A 22233-nucleotide genomic window follows, 5' to 3' on the forward strand; every position below is an offset into this window, starting at 1 on the left:
TAGACCACCATGGAAAACCTGGAAGCACTGGATGGCCGTTTCGTCCTATTGTAAGACTCTTCAGCAGTGCACATCCACGATCCCGCACTCGCGAGATTCAAAATCTATTTTGTTCCCTTCGTTATAGTTTTGATTATGATGAAAAGTCAATCTACACCTTAGTTAGTACAATGTATGTTAATTTTAGGTATTACTTAAACTAACCATGAAAACTGAATAACTCAATCAGAATTTTTATTAACTAATTCGTTTGTTTATTTAACGTATGGGTTTGATGTAAGCTGAACAACAATTGGATAATCGTAAGTATTTGTTCGTTAGTTCATCTCATGTTGACAATCCCCTAAGCTCATAATATGCATTAACTTGATATCTGCGTAGAAAATTTCAAGTTGAAATGGGAGCATACTTAAGTTAGAACACTAATTTGGAATGTAGTAATCATTTCATTACATAATTTATTTTATATTAAACACAATGAATGTCTTCTATTACTCCTTATTAAGCTAACTATACAAGTTGAGAATTTCTAACTAACAATATCTTATGGTTATGGGTTCAACTTCTGATAGTGTTGTGGGCATGCACTACTGATCTATCTCAAGGAGAGAGAAAAAGCTGTTCAATTGTACTTGGTTTTCAATGGTTCTCTAGATGATCTTGACCACTGATATCAATCATCTTAGAAATAATAGACTGTTTTGAGTAATGATGTGTGCATAAATGAAACATTTCAGTACAAAGAACTGTTAAATATGAATTAAATTCATAATTACCTTTGCTTATTTCATTACTTGTTAGTTCAAATATAATATTTGTATGCAGCATTATCTGAAACCAGACGAAAATTAAATGCGTTTGTGTTATACTATCAACAAACAAATTAAGTAAGATCAATCAAAATGAGAAATTTATAAACAAAGCAGATATATTAGTACAGAATAAAAGTGAAATGAAGATTTAATTTAGTAGATAATATTTATTTTAATTTGGTATTTTGGTTGAAAAACATTATATACCTTTGTAATAATCTAGTCTGTATTGTGGTCAGTATAGAATGCCACATTCGTGTTGTGACGGCTTCCAAGAATTACTACGGAGCCTCCAGAGGCCCCAAAGGAGGCGAAGAGTTTCTACCCAATCATAACGTGGTGTAGCTTTCTAGAATATCAACGTGGCATTCTGCTATTGAACAGTAGCATAACTTGCGTCTTTGCGGATTGGCTAAATTATAATGATGTTATAACAAGCGCTGATATCTATAAATACCATGATTTTCTGTACATTTTAATCCTTACCCAACAAACACTTCTCTAGCTTTCTTCTGTCTTCTGATTTTGCAAGTGTGGGGTTCTATACGTTTCAGTGCCGTAGTTGAATACCATATTCTGCGTTAATCAAATAGCGAACATAACAGTTCGCGCAGATCAACTCAGTATAAATTTCATTTTACATTCTCACTACTTCATTTAAGTAAAGTATATTTGGTCAAAAGGATTTATCATGTTTTTGGAGGATGAGTGAAAGCTTCACCTGTTACCTGTTTTTGTTTTCTTCCTCTTGTTACCCATGTATAAGTTTACCCCTGTTTAGTATTTAGTTTCCACAGTTAGAACTCATGAAAACAAGAAGCAGAGTATATTAAAGTTAGCATAATCATTGTTACATATTCTCTAAAGTATACCTTTTTACTGCTAGATTTTCAACAATAACGTCAACGATCTGACCATGAAATCCAGTGACTTGATGCAGATTCCTGAACACTGTTGTTTAAGTCAAACTTTATATGAAGCCTACTGTTTTTACTTGGCCGTTCGAATTAGAATAGATAAATTAATCACTAACAAACTGCAGTTTTTACCACTTAACCATAGTTCCTTGAACATGTTTAAAAGTGAAATATGTTTAGGAAACAATATTTGTTAGTATCTAAGTTATTATTAACTAGTTTCAAAATGTTCCAAAAAACACTGATGATCTGACTAAGAATAAATCAAGTGGGAAGTGAAACAATGATTAACCGATGACATCACATTGAAATCGTAAAGATATAATGAACTTTTAAGTGTTGACTATTGACTTCGAATTTACTACTAAGCGACCTGAAGTTTCTGGGTTCAACTTAATATAATTTCTTATATGTACTCTAATATGGAGTCCGAAAACTGTATTAAACTGTTAGGATTGGGATATGATGCTATGTCATATTACTGTTTAAGTGTGATATCTAATCAGTACGTTATCCTTTTCATTTTTAATTCAATGTTTGCGTCATTTCAATGTGAAATCCAGTAATATTGCCACTGTTTTCATTCAATATACTACTATTTGATTAACCGTCGAATATGTTTTCAAAAAACGCATATTTGGTCAAGAAAGTTGTCGTGTGTTCCTATTATAATGAATAAGGTACATTCATCTGCCATCAGTGTTTGTTTTATTTCTTACATTTCGTAAATCTCAGTTTCATCATGTTTCAATTTCAGTTTGTTGTCATTCTTTCGTGACGGGTGCTAACTTCATAAAGTTATTTATTTAAAGTTATTTGAATTCTTTTTTTCTCCTTGATAAACATGTCGTTCTGCTTTTTTCAAATCTATTGTCAAGGTTGATCTCGAGTTTTTTTCTATGTATACATAAAATGTTAACTGGAAAGTTATTGTCCATTTCGAACTTGGTTGTCATAGTAACCACCATGTCTTATTTACTCGATGAAAACTCATAAATCACACACCTACGCACTATATAATTATATAGGGAATAATTATGCCATATTTGACCACTTCACATTTACACATCCAAACAACATTTCGAACCAAAGTAAATTTGATATCACACTATAAAATTTGCCTTCTTTTCTTTCTAAAAAAAAGTAACATATTACACTTATTTGTGTAACGATTGTTTAATGACAATTCAGTGGGCGTGGTCAAGCTTTTGTTATAGAAGTACATAGATTTCCATTCTTTAAGAATTGGTCTTTCTTATACCTCAAAGTAAATCTATTTGTCTATCTCTTGCTCACTCTCTCACTAGCTCGCTTTCACACATCTACTCATCAAATAAATTTCTATGAACATATACAGATTAATTTGATGATAAATAATTAGGTACTTAGGTACTTTTCCATCCTTACTACTTTCATCATGAAAATCAGTCAGATTATAAAATTACTTGGAAGTATATATATTCTCAAACTCCGCCTGTATCTCTTCTAGAGTTACTGCCGGTTCCAAACCGACAAAAAAGGGGAGGGTTGGGCATGGAGTTAGCAACCCGATCCCATAGAAAAACTAACTCACTAAAAATAACGCTAACCAGAAAAAACAATTCAAACCATTTAAACTCTGCCCTGGGAGTTGAAGGAATAATTATGACGTCTCATGATAAAGGCTGAGTTTTTCGGAGGTCACGAGGCCGATGCACCTTCTAACAACCAGAGCAACACTCATTATAGATACATGGAACGAACGGACAATGTGGAAGGACGGGAAGACCAGTCAAATGGCAATGGAAATGATGAGATACAAATTGGCAGTACTCGGAATCAACGAAACCCATTGGACACAAGCTGGACAACAAAGGCTAGGTACGGGAGAGATGCTGTTGTACTCCGGTCACGAAGGAGAAAATGCTGCACACACTCAGGGAGTTGCTCTAATGATGTCCAGAGAAGCACAAAATGCACTTGTAGGATGGGAATCTCATGGATCCAGGATAATCAAAGAATCATTTATAACAAAGAAGGAAGGAATCACAATGAATGTTATCCAATGTTATGTACCCACCAATGATAGCAATGACGACGATAAAGATCATTTCTACTCGAATCTTCACTCAATCATAGCGAAGTGCTCAAGAAAGAACCTCATCATCCTGATGGGAGATCTAAATGCTAAAGTCGGAGTGGACAACACAGGATATGAAGATATAATTGGACGACATGGACCAGGAGAGAGAAATGAAAATGGGGAGGGATTTGCAAATCTATGTGCATTCAACAAATTGGTTGGAAATCAGGAAAAGACGTCGGAAGTGGACAGGACATACATTAAGGAAATCACGAATGTACATCATGAGGCAATCCCTAACTTGGAATCCGGAAGGGAAGCGGAAAAGAGGAAGGCCAAAGAACACATTACGCCGGGAAATAGAAGCAGATACGAAAAGGATGAATAACAACTGGAAAGAACTGGAAAGGATTGCTCAGGACAGAGTTGGATGGAGAATGTTAGTGTGCGGCCTATGCTTCTCGACGAGGGGTAACAGGCGTAAGTAAGTAAGTAATATATATTCTCAATGAATTTATTCAAGGAAATGATTGTTTAATGACTGAAGTTGTGAATAAATGTTAGGTATAATTGTGAATAGTACTATAACAATTGTACATTTGCATTACAAAATGAAATTTTAAGCACAAGGAATAAAATGTTGCATGAAATTCCTCTTTAATACCTATTTCGTATGACAATTATTTAAAACATTAGTAGATGATACTTGACAACAATGATTAGTAAATACTTCATTCTGATAAAGAAGCATATATTTGATTATTTACATATAAATCTCAACAAAAGGACCATATTAAAAGATACTGGATTGTATATATAATTCCAAGAAGTACTTGGAATACCCCTACATAATAAGACTGTATTCAGTTTAGAAAAAAATGTCAATTACATTTAATACACTATCCTAGGTTAAGCATATAAAATTTGAGTCTGTTCCAAGGTTTTTGTTATTAGGTAAGTTTACTAATGCAAACATAGCGAAACAGATAACTAAATGACTATGGTCCTACTTCTCTGTAAGACAACAGTATACCATATCATGAAAAAGAGCGTTCTGTTCCTTTACTTACTAAAGTTGATAGATCTCATGTAGTTGTATTTCCTCTTTTTTCTCTTCTCCTGTTTTACTATATGATTTGTAATCTGCTAAAAACACTTTAGGTATGAAGACGGTCTTACTACATGTATGTCAATTTCTTCCTATTCTAATTACTTTTAGATTCATAAGCTATTAGTATTCAGTAAATAATCGTCAATTTTGAATAGTCTTACCTTCAATCTCTTGACGATATACTGTTAAATTTAAACATGAATAGAAACTGAACAACCTACGAAGGTAACATAACTCCTGCATTATTATTGATTATTCTGTTTAGTAAACTATATTAGATGTTAATATCATTATTATTAAAAGTTTGAGTTATCTTGTTATTGATATTCATAATTGAATTTTGATCAGTCTTGTTGGCATGTATGCATCCTTTACTGACCAACTTGATACATGGATTCGATCAACAAATGGATGTCCCAAACATAATGCAAATATGCCAGAAGTAGTTCGATGGGCTGGAGCAAAACCAGTAAAAATGTTAGAGATTTCTCTTGGGAAAAAAAACCCAAAGTATCTTAACCTCTTAAAAATGTCTTACAGCAATTAAATGGTGATTTTATAACGGCCTTCTGTATTAGTATTACTATATCTTACGTGTACCTTCCATGCGGAACCGCCCGCCTAAAAAAACATTTTCAGAAAACTCAAAAACCTCAACCGAACTGGCTTTAAGTCTGGAGTTTAGTTTATTTCAACAAGTCGAGATCTTCACAACATCATACAATGTCGTCACCTTCTTTAGATACATTCGAGCTAATATTAGATCCCCACAGTATTGCAAGGCTTAATTTATAAATAATTTGACTTTCTACTCTTACTGTGAAAGAATAATAAGAACTGAAATATTTAAAAATGAAATTCAGGGTATTTTGTGTGAAACAACTGGTTTAAAATTAGTAAGATTTTACTGTAACCCGTTTTCGATACTTGGAACTAATTTTGATCAGTCTATGTTGGTTATATGCATTCTGTGAGGAATGCTTTGATATAGCAATTATGACATAAGTTATGAAGAACATATACATTGTAAACGATATATATATATATTGCGGCTAGGATTTAGTGATCCAGTAAATAACGCATTAGCGTTTGAAACGAAAGGTACTGATTTAGAGTTTGAGTGTGAAAATCAATACTAGGATACAGGTGCAACCAGTTGACAAGTCCAAAATATGATGAAAAGAGTTTCCTGGATTCTATTATTAGCCACAAATCATTAATTCTAAATAATTATTTCAAAAAAATGTAATAACTGAAACGAGAATAAACCAGCCAAAATAATGTAATGGAACACCATTCAAACTTACATCATCCCAAGTGAATGGTATAACGGGTCTAGATAAAAGAAATATATCTACTACATTTTTTCCAACTATGTTTGGTAGCGCATTAGCCATACTTCTACCGATGTTCAATAATTTCATGCCACGATTAAACACAAAATTAAAAGGAAATGCTTCGAAGAATACAATCGCTGGAACAGGTAGTTCTTCATCTATTTCATTAAATGAATGATTATGAAAATGTAAACGTAGAATTGTTTCAACTTGTTTGCCACGATCTTTTTGACCGACGATCTACGGAGAAAAAGTATTATAAAAAGTAAGAAAAAACCATTCATTTGGACAAATACAATGAGGGAAATCTTGACAATATGTTATGTAATGATAAAGTAAGAACATATAGGTAAAACTTACAGTTTCATAGTAATTCGAACCCTTTTAGGGTCAGCGAAATAACATTGAACAGTAATTAGATTATCCATCCACCTCCCTACTTTAGAAAACCGATCAATGGACGTTAAATAACTGATGGTAAATAGTCGAAGACACAGAAAATGAGTGAAAACAGATTAAACTATCTCATGGAATAGACACTCAGAGTAGACCGTTTGCTTCTTATTCATAATCTTTCTTTAATCTTGATTTAAGAAACCAAGGTATTCCAGCCATCATGTTGAAATGAGCTAAATTGGTAAATCATTAAATGGTATGACTTTAAAGTGAAATTACGTAAGTAGCCACATCATTCCCATCCAACTCCAGTAGATACAAACCATTAATTATATAATGCGTGTAAACTCCAATAAATCAACTACAGTCAAACATCTACATCTTTATCAAATAGTATAATTTTCAGTTATACGATTTGGTAGAGATTTTCAAAGATGATTCTTACAACAAAATAATGTCAAATAAACTGTCATTGAAAACTAGGAAAGGGGGGGGCAATAGACAATTGTTTCTTACATGTTTCAAACTGTTCAACATCTCACATTCACAAGTTCAAACGACAGTGAACCTAGGATATTCATGATGATGCATTCACGATGTTTTCCTTTCTTTAAAAGTCGGTTCATTCTTAGTGAACAGATTATGTTTTAAACAGATTAAAGGATTTCCGTTGCATGCACATCAATACCACTATTTATTCTAATAATCTAAGAATTTTTAGGTATTTCGTTTTGCAATAGAAGTCATTTCATACACTCATTATTTGGGTTTTTTGTAGTTGATGCTTACAATCATTTATAATATTTCTATAAATAAAGACGGGGTTAATAGTAAAATAAAAAAACATTAATTCACTGGTCAACTATAATAAATTTAATAGTTGAATTCATGAGTCAATTAAAGCAAGATCACCATGGAAAACCTAGAAGCACCGGACGGCCATTTCATTGTAGTATGGGACTCCTCAGTAGTGCGCATTCATCATTCCACTCGCGGGACTACGAACCCAGGACCTATCGATTTCGAGCACAAACTCTTAACCTCTAGACAACTGAGCCGGTATCCAACAGTGTTAATGTCTAACTTCAACCAATCCACGAAATAATAAATTTGATTTAAAGAAAAGTAATTTGAAAAAAGGTTATTAGTCAACGATACTTTTCTATGTTTCCTAAAAATGTATTGTAATTGAAATTTCTATGAAAATGAACATATTAAACTACACTAATACTTCACTCAATGAGTTCAATCTTTTGATTTGACTTTCTCACACGTCAGGACTCAGTGGCCAAGTGGATAACGCGATGACGTTTGAAGCGAAAGGTACTGGGTTCGAGTCCCAGAGTGAAAATCAACTCTGAGATGCAGGTACATCCAGTTGACGAGTTCCAAATAGGACAAAACGCGCGTCCTGGATTCCACTGCTAACCACTATCCATCTTTGCTTACCATGCTTGCGAATTAAGGCTATATCGATGCAATACGCACAGTATGCACATATGCCAATTAGAGACTGACCAGTTGCAGTCCTAACACATCGATGGGAAGATTCAAACAGACAATACTAAATGAATTCACACGTTAATTGTTGATAATTTAACTTAACAACAAAAAGCAAACAAAAAAAGAAGACTATCAGATGTTCAGATTAGAGCTGTATGATTAGTAAAACCTGTTAACTAATAGATGTCATTTAACTACTCAAATCTACCTATATTACTGAAATAATTGATACTCCAAATGAGCTAGATAGGATATGTCAAGTCATGATTTCGTAGCAAGTGAGAAACAAGAATAGTTAAATTCTTATACATATTTAGATTATTTGTTGAAACATGATTACCGACCACAAATTCACCATCTTGACTACTATATCTTTCAGTGCACATAACCTGTAAGCAACTATTCACCTTCGTATTCAGTGCCTTCCTTCATCTTCTTCTTTTTCTTTTTCTAAATAGTTAAGTTAGGTAAGTATAGATGACCATATAGTCAGTTGAATTAAATTTATGAATCGTATTTTATGCAACTAGTACAAATGAATGAAATAATCTAGCTTTAAATGTTAATTAGTTCTACTTAGAGTATAACGTGCATCATCTATCATTAAATACAAGCAAATCGTATTTACTAATGTAATCTTGATATAAGTAGCATGATTTATTTAATTTAGATTAGATATAGTACTGGTAAACTAAAGTGATGTATAGCACACGTCTACATTGATTTTAAATCAAATTAAGAGTTATAGAGTGCAAAACAATTGTTTTATCTTATTTTGGTACATTTCGTACTTATTTTCGTTGCTAGTGTAGTGAAAGTATAGATCAAGATTTGAATTAGTGAACTAAGTACTCTTCAATAATCTGTTATAATTTGTGGCTTTGTAACCTATTAATATATAACGTAATGATACTGCCAATTAAAGAACAGTGACTCATCGACCGGACCAATGACGCGTAAACCCGTACGAGCAATCTAGTATACTTATCAGTCCTTCTTCCTGCCTAGTCCTGCCTCTTGAGTCCACAACACCAATCTCAGCCTCGGCGATATGAATCATGTATTTCAAACATATTGGGTTTACATACAGGATTTAGCCTATTTGAATGTGGGAGACTGTAATTAATAGACTGGGCATAACTCAAGAATGATAAACTGCATAATAATAGTCTATGGGTCAAAATAAAGCTAATAAAAAGTGAAACATGAATATACATAGTTTAGCTACTTAACAATTATACAGTGAAAATATATGTATCGTATTGATCCATAAATAGTTCTCAAAAGTTATCATTCATTATCCTCGTCGGGATGTAACACAATCGGTAATAACCACTTAGTACTGTTCACTTCTTTGTAATCAGTTTTAACTAAACTACTAGCTGAACTAACCATCATCAAGGAGTCAATATTTCACTTTTCTAAGGAATACCCAAAGTTTAATAAACAATGTCAGAGCTGATGTTATCCGAAACACTTTCAGTGTTTAATAAATATGTTAGCCATTTTTCGTTTACTTCGCCAATGAGTGCTGCATATTACAGTATAATTTTCACTGTAGGTATTATTTTAATCCCTTACTTTCCCTACATTTGTGTTTCCCATCTAGAATGTTTGATTGCGCTACACTAACATGTTTACAGTAGATCTTTTTGAATAACCCTTAAAGTCTGAAATGAAGTTTCTAATAAAAATTAAACTCCAACCTGTAGCATTTACCCATACAATGAACAGAAAATGCCCAATAGTTCCGGGTAAAATCAGTTTATTGAATAATGAAAGCGTCAAGGATAACTTCATTCTCCACCACTCAACTAGGAAGTGAATTTTCCAGTGGATGTATTTATATAATACTTAAAACCTTTTAAATTGATGAAATGTTTACTTTTTGTCATTAATTGGCATATATGACATTGAATTAACAGAAACGAAAATCAAAAGCTTACTCGTCTTGATGAAAATTAAATTTGAAACATTAACCAATAATGAATAGTTCTTTAAAATCAAATCATATTACTAATGATGTACTGAATAATCAGTACTATTCCAACGTAAATAAGTTTAAACAAGATATTAATAGATTTGGTCTCCCGATCTTTGACTCTAAATGTCATTCTATCAACCCTTATGCTCATCTGCCAACAAAAGTTATGATAACTAAATTGATTAGCTAGTAATTACTTTATAAGGAATCAAGTAAGATCTATATTCATCAAGAAGAGTATACATTACCGAAAACCTCTTTGATTATAAGATTTTAAAAAGTCCGTTGTAAACCCTAGAAATGTTATAATTCTTGTGAAAACATTTTACAAACTTAAATTAGTCATGTATTTATTGCCTAAGAAAAATAGTATCAAAAATAACACTGTCATTTTTAACAAAGCTATGGATCAGCGATATCATGTAGTTTTACAATGTGTATAGTGACTTTATTTTCATATGAAATTTTATTTTAAAAAAGTTATCAACAGGGGGTTCGTGGAGATCTTAGTAGTTTTATAGTTGAAATCATGAATCAATTGAAGCTAGACCACCACGGAAGACCTGGAAGCACTGGACGGCCGTTTCGTCCTGTTGTGGGACTTCTTAGCATCGCGCATCCACGATCCCGATTCGTGAGATTCGAACCCAGGACCTATCAGTTTCGCGCGCGAGCGCTTAACCACTAGACCAATGGTGTTAATGTCTAACTTCAACTGATCCACGACATTGAACGACACATCCACCATTGTCTTCAGTGAGTTACTATCTCACAACAGACCTGGTTGAACTCCACTAGTCACTGCTTCTCACTAGAACACCAGGAAATACCTCTTGAAGCCAGTCACTAGTAAGCACATGAAAAAAGTTATCACTCTCAGAATTCATTGTTGATATTACATATAAGACTGAGAACTGTTTCAGTTCTCTTAAAAATTAAGTCAATTTGAGAGTTAATCAGATTATTTTATAATAAACTTGTTTCTATATAACTCAACTTTATTCTAAGTGGAATGATTTAGTTTTTAACAGATGTAATGATGAAAATAAACTCAATAATTAAATGGTTGAGTAAGATATTCATGTGACGAATGTTCATAAAAAATGAAGTCAAGAAAACAGCAAAACTCTCCATCTTATCCTTATACTTCATAATTGTACGATGAAGATACCTGTAGGTCATACATTAGTAAATGAATTTGAATTGTAACTAATCATTCTTAAATTCTAGCAATTATATCGTATCCAGGTCAATTATCTTAAAATAGAAGGAGAATAATTATCGTTTATTATGTTTTTATGTCCATTGGCTTTACTCTTAATATTGGTGTTTGATGAAAATAACCCGCGAAGTACATCACTGATTAAACAAAAGTCCCAAATTAATAACTACACTATCTAGTATGTCATTATTTCGATGTCATTAACTAGATTTTGAAAGAAGAGTAAATCGCAACTACAAATTATCTGCCTCTAGACTACTGACCTAACATTCTAACAACTGGTTTACCCGATTTGAAGATCGGTGATTTAAAACTGACTTCATTCGATTTTATCTTTCACATCTAACCAATAGATAACTTCGATCAAAATATTTCAGTGTCAGTGTACAATCATTCACTTTAGTTATGTTATTGTTCCGGTGATAAATAATTTACACATACAAATAACATATTCTAAATAAGTACGCTAAAAATGAGCACGTTCCAAAAAGCCTTAGAAAAAGAGGAAGGAAGACTCTAAACAGTGCAATTACCAAACATTTCTTGGATACAGGATATCAGGTCGATACCTTGCAATCTTTCAAAGTGATTAATAATGACCTAAACTCTAGTCTTCTGAAGTTTGCTGAAGCCATTGTTATCAGGCGTCAAAAACCTGATTTATGTGTTCAAAAGGAGATAGTTATTAATCTTCCCTTGCCTTGATGGAAAATATTCCTTCGTTGCATCTTAAACTTTTTTTCTTTAACTCTTTCTTGCATTTATTACATCATTGAGTTTTTATTTCAACTATCTTTTAGATTAGTAATCTTATTTTATTAACTGAGCTTTACTCATTTTATTCCTATCAGCATTTAATCATTATGTAATCACTTATTTCTGGTCGTTTGAACTGTTGTCACAATCAATGTTGTAGAATTTTCTTTTACATAGGGTATATATTTACAATATCCAGTCTATTAAACTTATTCACACCCTTACTATACTATAATAATGTCTCTACAACATAACTTCTAACTAAACTCTTTCATATAAATGATTTAAACCTATTTCGCAATTATGTTTTAAATATCATAGGTTGCAAGTAGCTGAAGAGAACGGACGAAATAAAATGAATTCATGCTATTGTGCTAGAATCTTTGTTCTTGCTCTTTTAAAAATGCTACAACACAGTTTTGTTGGTTCGAAAATAACTCTCATTACAGACTGATTTCGACTTGAACAATCTTTAGTGATATACATGTTCGGTTGCCTTTACATTTTTAAAACTACTAAACAATAATCTTTAAGTATCAAGATTTATGTACGATCTGAAGGTTCTTAATTTTTATAGTTGAATTCATGAGTCAATTAAAGCTAGACCACCATGGGAAATCTGGGAGCACTAGACAGCCGTTTCATTCTATTATGGGACTCTTCAGCAGTCATGTGTTATATCCCGTGGAGATTTATGAATGGTAATTTTGAGAACTATCTATAGACCAATATGATAAGTATATTTCCTATTGTATGATTGTTAAGTAACTAAATTATTCATATTCGTGTCCCTCTTATTATGATCTTTATTTTGACCCATAGACTATTATTGTGCGATTTACCATTCCTGAGTTATACCCAGTCTATTAATTACTGTTCCCCCTATTCATAGCCACATTTGGCCAAATCTTGTACAAATGTTATTTTCTATTTTATGGTATGATGTGGTCAGTTTGTTTGGTATATAAACCCAGTATGTTGTTGGTGTTCTGGACTTAACTGGCTGTGCTAGGCAGATAGCAGAACTGATAAGTACTCAAAACTGCTCATACGGTTTTTGTGTATCACTGGTCCGATCGATAAGTCACTCCTCTCTGATAGGCGATCTTATCACTTCACATATTAAACAGGGCACGCACGCAGTCAATCGATATAACACATGTTTATCTTAATTTTCTATTCCTCCTCAGCTGATATAAATCTATGAAGAAGACCATCTTCAAACTGGACAAATCTCTACAAAATGGACTCACACAATATCATGAAAAGATTATGATCAAAAGGGGTTTTGTGGAGATGTCAGTATTTTCATAGTTGAAATCATGAGTCAATTGAAGCTAGAACACCATGGAAAACCTAGAACCACTGGATGGCCGTTTCGTCCTATTACGGTATTCCTCAGCAGTGCGCATCCACGATCCCGCCTCGCGAGCGAGATTCGAACCTAGGACCTACCACTCTCGCGCCAGAGCACTTAACCTCTAGACCACTGAGCCGGTCGTCATCCAACGGTGTTAATGTCTAACTTCAACCATTTCACGAAGTTGAGCAACCATTCACCATTGTCTTCAGTGAGTTGATATCTCACAACAGATTATGAATTATTATCAAGAAAAATTTCTTACACAATAAATAAGCTATGAATTATTTAATTTAATCATACTATGAATTTATCACATACACAGACATAGATAGATAGCAAAACTGAATCTATCTAACTCGTATTCAGTGTTGTTATAAAAAGAAAAAATATTTTTCTAATTTTTTATGATTATTCTAAGTTATCTCAATTGTTCAATTTTTCAAGATCTTCCAACAAAAACTATTCACAATATGTCCTATGAATTATTTATTACTTACTTAAGCCTTTCACCTATCCTAAAGAATAGACCACTGATCCAGGAATAGAATATACAATAACTATATACATATTGATTTGGAAACCAATGAGAGAAGCACAGTTTGTTAGAAGAAAATCAATAGGATTGACTACTTCATTTATTTTGTATTTTGGTTAAATGAAAGTTACACCCAGTTTAAATGTAGTTTGATTGAATAATATTGAAATTTATCCGAATAAAGCAGTAATATAATCCATAATATTTATGGCAAAATTAAAAGTTTTTATGGCCGATACAGTTCAGGTTTGTAAAGAGTAAAATAAGCACTATTCGTGATACTGAATGATATCCTCACTATATCAAGAATTAGCTGGGGCTGAAATATAAGATTTCAACTTGAAAGTCTAAAAGAAAGTATCATATTTGTTATGCCTTTAGCTATACGATTATCGCGAAATACGATTGCCAATTTAGATACGACCAAACTAATTACATATAAGCCATTACAAGCAGCCTAAAGTTCCGATTGGTCTTTCTTCCACCTAACCCTGTCTGTTGAATCCAGAATGCCAATCTCAGCCTCCTACATTTCAAACATACTTGGTTTATATACAAGTAAAATCAGACCACATCACACCATAAAACAGACAATTATATCTGTAAAAGACCAAGCTAATAGTGACTGGGACTGTGAAAAACTGCGACTAATAAACTGAGAATAACTTGAGAATAATAAGTCATATAACAGTAACCAATAGATCAAATAAAAGCTTATAATCAAAGGAATATGAATATACATGTAATAAAGTTACTTAATAATCATACAATAAGAATATACCTATAATATTAATCCATAAATAATCCACAATATTGTTTCTTATCTTATATGAATAACCAATCTCAACGTTTTTTTTAAAAAAATGAGAAGTTTATTGAGCTTAGAAACGATAGTGAAAATAAAATTTCGTATCATCATAGGAAGTTTGTGGAAATTATTTTCACGAATTGTTTAGCTGGATTTAGTCTTTGATTGCAAACTATGAACTTTTATGAACCCGAAAAAAAGAATAATAACCAAATATTCGTTATGGACTGAATTTGTAACAGAATTCTTGAAATTCCAGTTGAATGTCATTACATGTGAAGTTAACTAAGTTTGGAGTGAAACAATTACACTAATAGATGATATTGAATGGGGGCCATAATATATCAATAAATGGAAAAAAAAATTGAAAATGTACTCTAAAGTATCATGCTGACTGCAATACTTGAAAGTTATCAGCTAAATACCGTATGAGTTAATGAGTGAGAAGTTCCAAATTACAAAGAAACAGCTGTTGCTTCAGGAATGATGTCACTCCATGATAAAAAAAAAACTAACTTTATATCTACACCAAACACTTAAGTAAAGAAAATTAGCGAAATTGAAAATGTTAATCTTGGACTTAGACTAACAGTCTCCATTTACTTATACACTCAAACCACAATACCAACAAAAATTATTCAAGCTTAAATGAATTATTCAACTGTTATTTTTTTATCGTTCACAAAATGACTTACTTCAACTTTCATGTCTTTCGAATATAAAACTTTTGCTAATTCAGTCATCCATCCACAAAAAAATGGTACAAATCCAGTACGATGTGAACGATATTGTAATGTAATACCTGTTCTACTTTCATTTACACAAAAAAATGATGGTGGTCGAATTTTTGGATAACTTGATCGTAGAAATTCATGTAAATTATCTAGACCATTTAAAAAATCACGTAATTCTCTACCAAGTACTCGTAATATACCTTGATAACCTTTACTACCAACATATTCAACAAATGATATACCCATACCAAATTTAATTTCATCTTCAGGTGTATCTAATAATTTAGAACTAATTTGAAATAAATTTGGTAATAATGCTTCATCATAAACTTTACGTGTTTCAAATTGAATTTCATGTGAATTAGCTTGAGTACATATTTCAATCCATATCTCTGAAGACCATTTAGTAATATAAAAATACGTAATCCTTCCAATAATAAACCATACATTGTACTTTATGAAATATAGTTTGAAAGAAAAAAAAATGTAATTTGCTTCGAAAATGTTTAGCAAAATGTATCCTTTAGTTCTTGAATAACATATATAAACAACATTCTAACTGTCTATACAGTTTAGTTTATTGGTATATGGATATGAATATTTGTAAGATTTTATAAAACACGATATACTACTCATAAATAATAATAATAGTAATATATTCCCTTTTGTGGGAAATCTTAATTATACATGAGTTAAAGATAATAAGATATATATATAAAGTAGTAATAATGGTATTTAGGTTGATGATAGTAATAGCATAGAATTTGTTTAAATATTATTATCCCAATTCAATTTTCAAACCATTCAATGATATATTTCCCAGAATGCAAGTGACTTATATGGATGAAGAGTTTTTAGCCCGATTTGAAATGATAATGTCAATAGTGAAACTAATGAAACTATATATATATATAGAGAGAGAGAGAGATTTGGGAGGGGAATACTTTTCTTCTATAAAACTGAGTGGTTTATTATCAATTTTGTTATTGTTGTCGTTGTTTTATCCCGAGATAAAATAATTTTTATCCAGTCATAAATAATAAATGAAGGTTAAAGTAGGATAACAACAACAACAACAAAAACAAAAAAAAGAAAAAGAAAAACAAGAAATAAAGGGATAGAAATGTAAATAGCTAATTAAAAAAAATTGAGCTTCTACTTCATTTTTCAATATGTTCCACTTTTGTTACGAGTTAGTAATTTAAGAAATAACAATGAAATGTATTTTATAAGTGCATAAACAAAATATGCATAGATACATACGTATTTGATCATTTTTTTTCACCTTCAACTTATTCTACTTATTGAGTATCGTTGAACATTTTAAGTTTTGCTTCATGTGATTATCCTAAATAGTTTGAAATGAAAAGATATTTTCATAGTTGAAATCATGAGTCAATTGAAGCTAGACCACCATGGAAAACCTGGAAGCCCTGAACGGCCGTTTCATCCTATTATGGGACTCCTCAGCAGTGAGCATCCACGGTTAAGTGCTCTGGCGCGAGACTAGTAGGTCCTGGGTTCGAATCTCGCGAGTCGGGATCGTGGATGCGCACTGCTGAGGAGTACCGTAATGGGACGAAACGGCCGTCCAGTGCTTCCAGGTTTTCCATGGTGTTCTAGCTTCAATGGACTCATGATTTCAACTATGAAAATGCTGAAATCTCCACGAACAACCCCTTATTAAAAGATATCGTAAGATAAAGCAGATAACTTCATTTTTCATGATAAAATGATATCAGCTGCATTGGTTTTAGATACCGAAGTCTAATAGACTAATTTGAAATTCCTTAACAATAAATAAACATCACTATTCACAAATATCCCACTCTTAGAGACTGTGGAATGTATAGAAGGAACAACTGATTGAAAATGAAATTGAAACTATAGTTCCTATTAATGTCGTGAAGGAGTTATTACTGAAATACACGATGAATGTGGATTTTGAAGTTCAACGGAAAAATATATAGACAAACAGATGGTGTTGCAATGGGTTCACCTCTGGGCCCTATACTAGCTGGTATTTTTCTAGCCAAACTAGAAAATGGTCCACTAAGAAATATTATTCAAAAATTCAAATTTTACTGTAGATTTATGGATGACACATTCATCCTCTGTAAAGATAATACATCACGGCAAGACGTTCTCAGGTAGTTTAACGAAGCGCATCCAGCCATTCAGTTTACATCTGAAGAAAAGAGTGATGGTCGAATAGTCTTTTTGGACGTTCTCTTAAGTAAGAGAACGGACGGATCGTTAAAAAGAAATGTACACAGAAAAGAAATACTTGGACTGGGCAGTACTCACATTTCCTTAGTTTTGTACCTCTACAGTACAAACGAAGTTTGATCAAAACCCTTAGTTACCGAATACGCACTATATGTTCTGCGGATATAGTTGAAGATGAGCTAAACACCTTGCATAATACTCTTACGGAGAACGGTTATCCTAGAAAGTTTATAATTAAATATATGATCACGAAAGTGAAAATAGGCGAAGTTCAATCGATCAAGAAGAAATACCTGTTCATGCGCCTTCAATTCAGAGGGGAAGCGGCTAGTGAAATACTAACTCAAAGATTATGCAGAGCAATCCAAAAATCTTTCAACGCCGGTGAACTACGTTTGGTGTTTTCTACGCGCCCAATGGTGACACCGAGGCTAAAAGATGAGTGACCTCGAATGACCACCTCATTTTGTATTTATCAGTTCGACTGCTCCTGTGGAGCAAGTTTTATTGGTCGAAGTTCTAGGAATTTACATTTTCGTGCTCACGAACACCTCCCAGCGTGGCTAAACAAAGGTTTGGTGAAAAAAGTAAGCAGCTCGATATTGGCCCATTTAGTACAAACTGGTCATAGTGCCAGTATAAACCAATCCACTTCAATTATTTATAGGGTCAGTAATTTTCTGCCAAAGCCTGTCAGACTTAAAGTCCTTCAAATGGTTGAGGCAGTGACCATCTGTATGAAGACACAGGAGCTATGCGTACAGAAGAAATATCTCCAACCCTTCCTCCTCCCCTGGCCAACCACAAAGCCAATTAATCAATAGGGATCTTAGCTATTGGATGACCTAATTTAACTATTGTACTTACGACCTTTCGTAGTCAAATGTAATCTTCTCTGTTATCTTTATTCACAAATCTTTGTATTATTATTATTATTATTATTATTATTATTATTATTGGTTAAACATCGTTATTAATCTCCCCTATACATGATCCATTCACTTCCCATTCATCCCTCCTTATTACGTCTTACTAATTTTTCACACAATTTAGTCTTCCACTTGATCGAATTGTAATTGCACTATCATATCTCTCCCACCCTATCTGACCCATATTTATTCTGATCACAGATCTTAAATTTTCACTTACCATATATACAGATTCAAGTTAACATTCTATATCAACATTAACAATTTTATTCTATTTGGTTTGACAATCCTAAATTTACATGCTTTAAACGATGTACTGTGCCTTTAACCTGGCCATTTTTCGGATTATTAATTTGGATATCCATTTGTAGAACCTGAAGAGAATTTATCGAACAGAATACTCTGCGTTCAAATATTAGTCTCTTAATATGATATGGATCTTTAAACGATTAAAATATTGATGAGTCTAAACCAGAAAACTTCCAGAGCTTTGGAATTTCTCTCTAAAAATGATAACTTCAAACCAATCATTAAAAATCCAGTAGTTCGTGTAATTGAATTTCGTATGTTCGCAATTTAGTATGATTGTCATTTGATATTTGCTGAGATTTTTGGTGGTCAGAGTCCGTCGGCAGGACTCCATAGACTTAAGTTTCGTGATAGTTGGAACTCATCAACAAAGTGTGTCTGCAATTTTGAGGGGTCTGATGCTCTCTAGTGGATTTGATACTGTGTCACTCTGGTATACACTCACAGACGTTACAGTTGAGCTATTGGAGCCTCAATTGACCTCCTGTAAGACAGAGATGAATTTAAAATTAATTAACTTGATACACCTGACAATGGTCACTGTTTAGTGATTGATTGTAAATATTTTTAAAACAGTACGCTGGAAAAACGAGTTAGTTATGATGTGTGTTCTTTTCTAGGTTCTCAGTAATGTATATACAGTACTGTTGAAAAAGAATGACCATTAGACACTTGTTACGCCCTTAACATTGAAGTCCTCATCAGTACTATCCTTTTGCGCATTCTGATTGGTTGAACACATTATCAATAGCTGTTGTTAACTAATACGATTGTCCGGAGGACATTAAGAACCATTCAAAATTTCAAGAGGGGATCATTTTTGATCTGGAACAAATAGAATTCTTATAGCAAAGAAAAAGAATATTTCACAGGAAGTTAGACATGTCGTAGTTGGCATTTGTTCTCATTTTTCTGCCTACTTACTGAGTTCAAACTGTAAACAAGACACTAATGTCTTTTTAAAGCAGACGTTATATATTAAACCTTAAGTTTGTTGGAACATGTTGTTTTCACTCACACTGCGGTACATGGGTTTTGTACATTACTGTGTCAGATAATCATGTTAGTTTATGGTTTTTCGATTTATTACAGTTAGATTCTACTATTTTATCAGCCCACTTGTAAATATACTTTATAATATAATAAATAGATTCCTGCTAACATGAAGTTTTCATTTTGTATATCTTATTGTTCCAAAAATATGAGAGAGAAAAAGTTAAATATCTTAATTAGCTGTTCTCCAGTCAATTGGTTTACATCTTTGTTTACAGAATTATTTATGTTAGGAAGAAGTAAATATGTAACTTAGTGATGTACCCGTATTTTTAATACAGGGGATTAGTGACGTTTGTAGAGTTCTCATAGTTTATATTACGAATTGATCTTAGATCAACACTGAAAAGCTGGAGCACGGGATGGCCATTTCGCACTACTAAAGGAACTCGGCGACAGTTCGTATCCACAATCTCCTACTCGGGAATCGAACCCAGGACACTTTATGACAATTATCACAGACGGGAACAGTTCTCAAGTTCGCAAGTTACTTGAACAAATGACAAATTATTATTATCAAAACAAGTTTTCCAGCATGTGTAATCATATGTCAGTTGAATGCTTGGAATCCACTATCAAAAAAACATACAACCTAATTTCAATCTGGTTACACTTCTTTAACATGATCTAGTTGTATCATTAAAGAAACTAGTACTAATGAGTAAATTCTAAATGAAATCATGTAGAACTACCACCAGAAACGCTACAGGGCAAACATTTTTAGATACATATTGCTTTCTCTTATGTGTACGATATCAATCAATCTTAAAGTCGCTGGGACGATAATAATCATTATAAGCTTTGAGATTTATGCAAATGTTATTATATTATTTTCGATAATGATGCCATTATCAAGAATGACAGTAGTGCGTACAGATTTTTCATGATTAGGATATCGTAAATACATAAATAGTCGGAATCTAAAACTAATGACTCTCAAATGAAGTACATCGCTCAGTAATTATTGTTGATTGGGAGAAGAAAAAGTAAGTTTAACAATATCTATCTCATAAATCTAGTATTCATTCTATCATTAGTTTTACTGAATCTTATTACTGTATTTAAAACGATCAAATTTCACAAGATCTTCACACGTTTGAAAGAATTTCAGTAGACCGAAATTCATTTATGTTCTATTTATAGTGTTACCATTGTTTATAGTTGACTAGGATAACTGTATGTCAATCTTTTAGTACAATGCCGAACTGGCTGTCTGTATTTTGCATGCATATTAGTATTTTATTCACTATACTGTTTAACAGCTGTTAAGAAGCTAAAAATTACTTTCCGTCTCTGACCTTTCCATTAAATTTAAAGCTACGGTTCCGATTTGTCTCATACAGATATGTTAACCGGTCCCCAGTGTTAGACTTATTGGAATAACTCATCGAAGGTTGAATAGATTAAAAGATTATCACGGCTTCTCGAAATATTTATTTGCGAAAATATATAAATAATAAATGATGCTACAAAAAATTATTATTATTTTATGTTAAACTCACATTCAAGGTAACGAACTCAGCTCTTCATACCACCAATTTGTACTTTTTACTTATTTTGTTTGGTTTACAGATACACCACTGAGCTATTGGGATCATGACTGATATACCCCAGGAAACATCAGTTACAGGTACGTCTTACTGACGAGTGTCAAACAGAATGAGACTTAGGCCCGAGGTTTACTGTTGACTACTTCCAACTATCACCTTACATCTCAACATAGTGCAGGCGATATTGAGTTACTTAAAGTAGTGGCTACATTGCAACTTGATCGACAGAATTCAATCAGCACTGAGAAGGACATGACATACATGAAATCGGTCACAACTCAGTGAACCGTTAATTGTAAATTTATTTGCATACATGTGTAATGTGCACAAATAATTCACTGAGTAGATTAGAGTGGATATTTGAGAAAAGTGATAATTTCACAAATATTAAACGAGGAATTATCAAATCTACTTCTATTGTATAATTATTGAATAACTGGTTATCTCCATGTTGTTTGTCAAGTACCATTTTTACTCCTGAATTATGACTAAAGTTTGCAGACACTGTTAAATAGCATATCCAAACCCGATAACTCATGTTATGTCGAATTGGTAAATGGAAACAAACCAAAACATTTATCCAAGGTTTCGTATCTTCCATTCTTCTTAACAAGCAGATTCAT

General features: G+C 32.6%; 1 protein-coding gene and 1 non-coding gene across 2 annotated transcripts in view; one reads left to right on the forward strand and one right to left on the reverse strand.

Moving 5' to 3' along the window:
* Positions 1-22233, reverse strand: part of Smp_149980 (putative soluble guanylate cyclase gcy) — a gene marked incomplete at its 5' end in the record, with an annotated part of 53408 nt that overhangs the window by 30007 nt on the left and 1168 nt on the right. The window contains 3 exons of the mRNA XM_018796557.1: positions 777-831; positions 6210-6479; positions 15502-15993. Coding sequence (XP_018651687.1) covers positions 777-831; positions 6210-6479; positions 15502-15993 — 817 coding nt within the window. The remainder of the gene's footprint in view (positions 1-776; positions 832-6209; positions 6480-15501; positions 15994-22233) is intronic.
* Positions 7916-7984, forward strand: Smp_tRNA_00485_Pseudo_TTG.1.1. Its single transcript has one exon. It is a non-coding gene (tRNA).

The sequence above is a fragment of the Schistosoma mansoni genome, chromosome 4 (assembly GCF_000237925.1).
Source record: "Schistosoma mansoni strain Puerto Rico chromosome 4, complete genome".
Classification (NCBI taxonomy): Eukaryota; Metazoa; Platyhelminthes; class Trematoda; order Strigeidida; family Schistosomatidae; genus Schistosoma; species Schistosoma mansoni.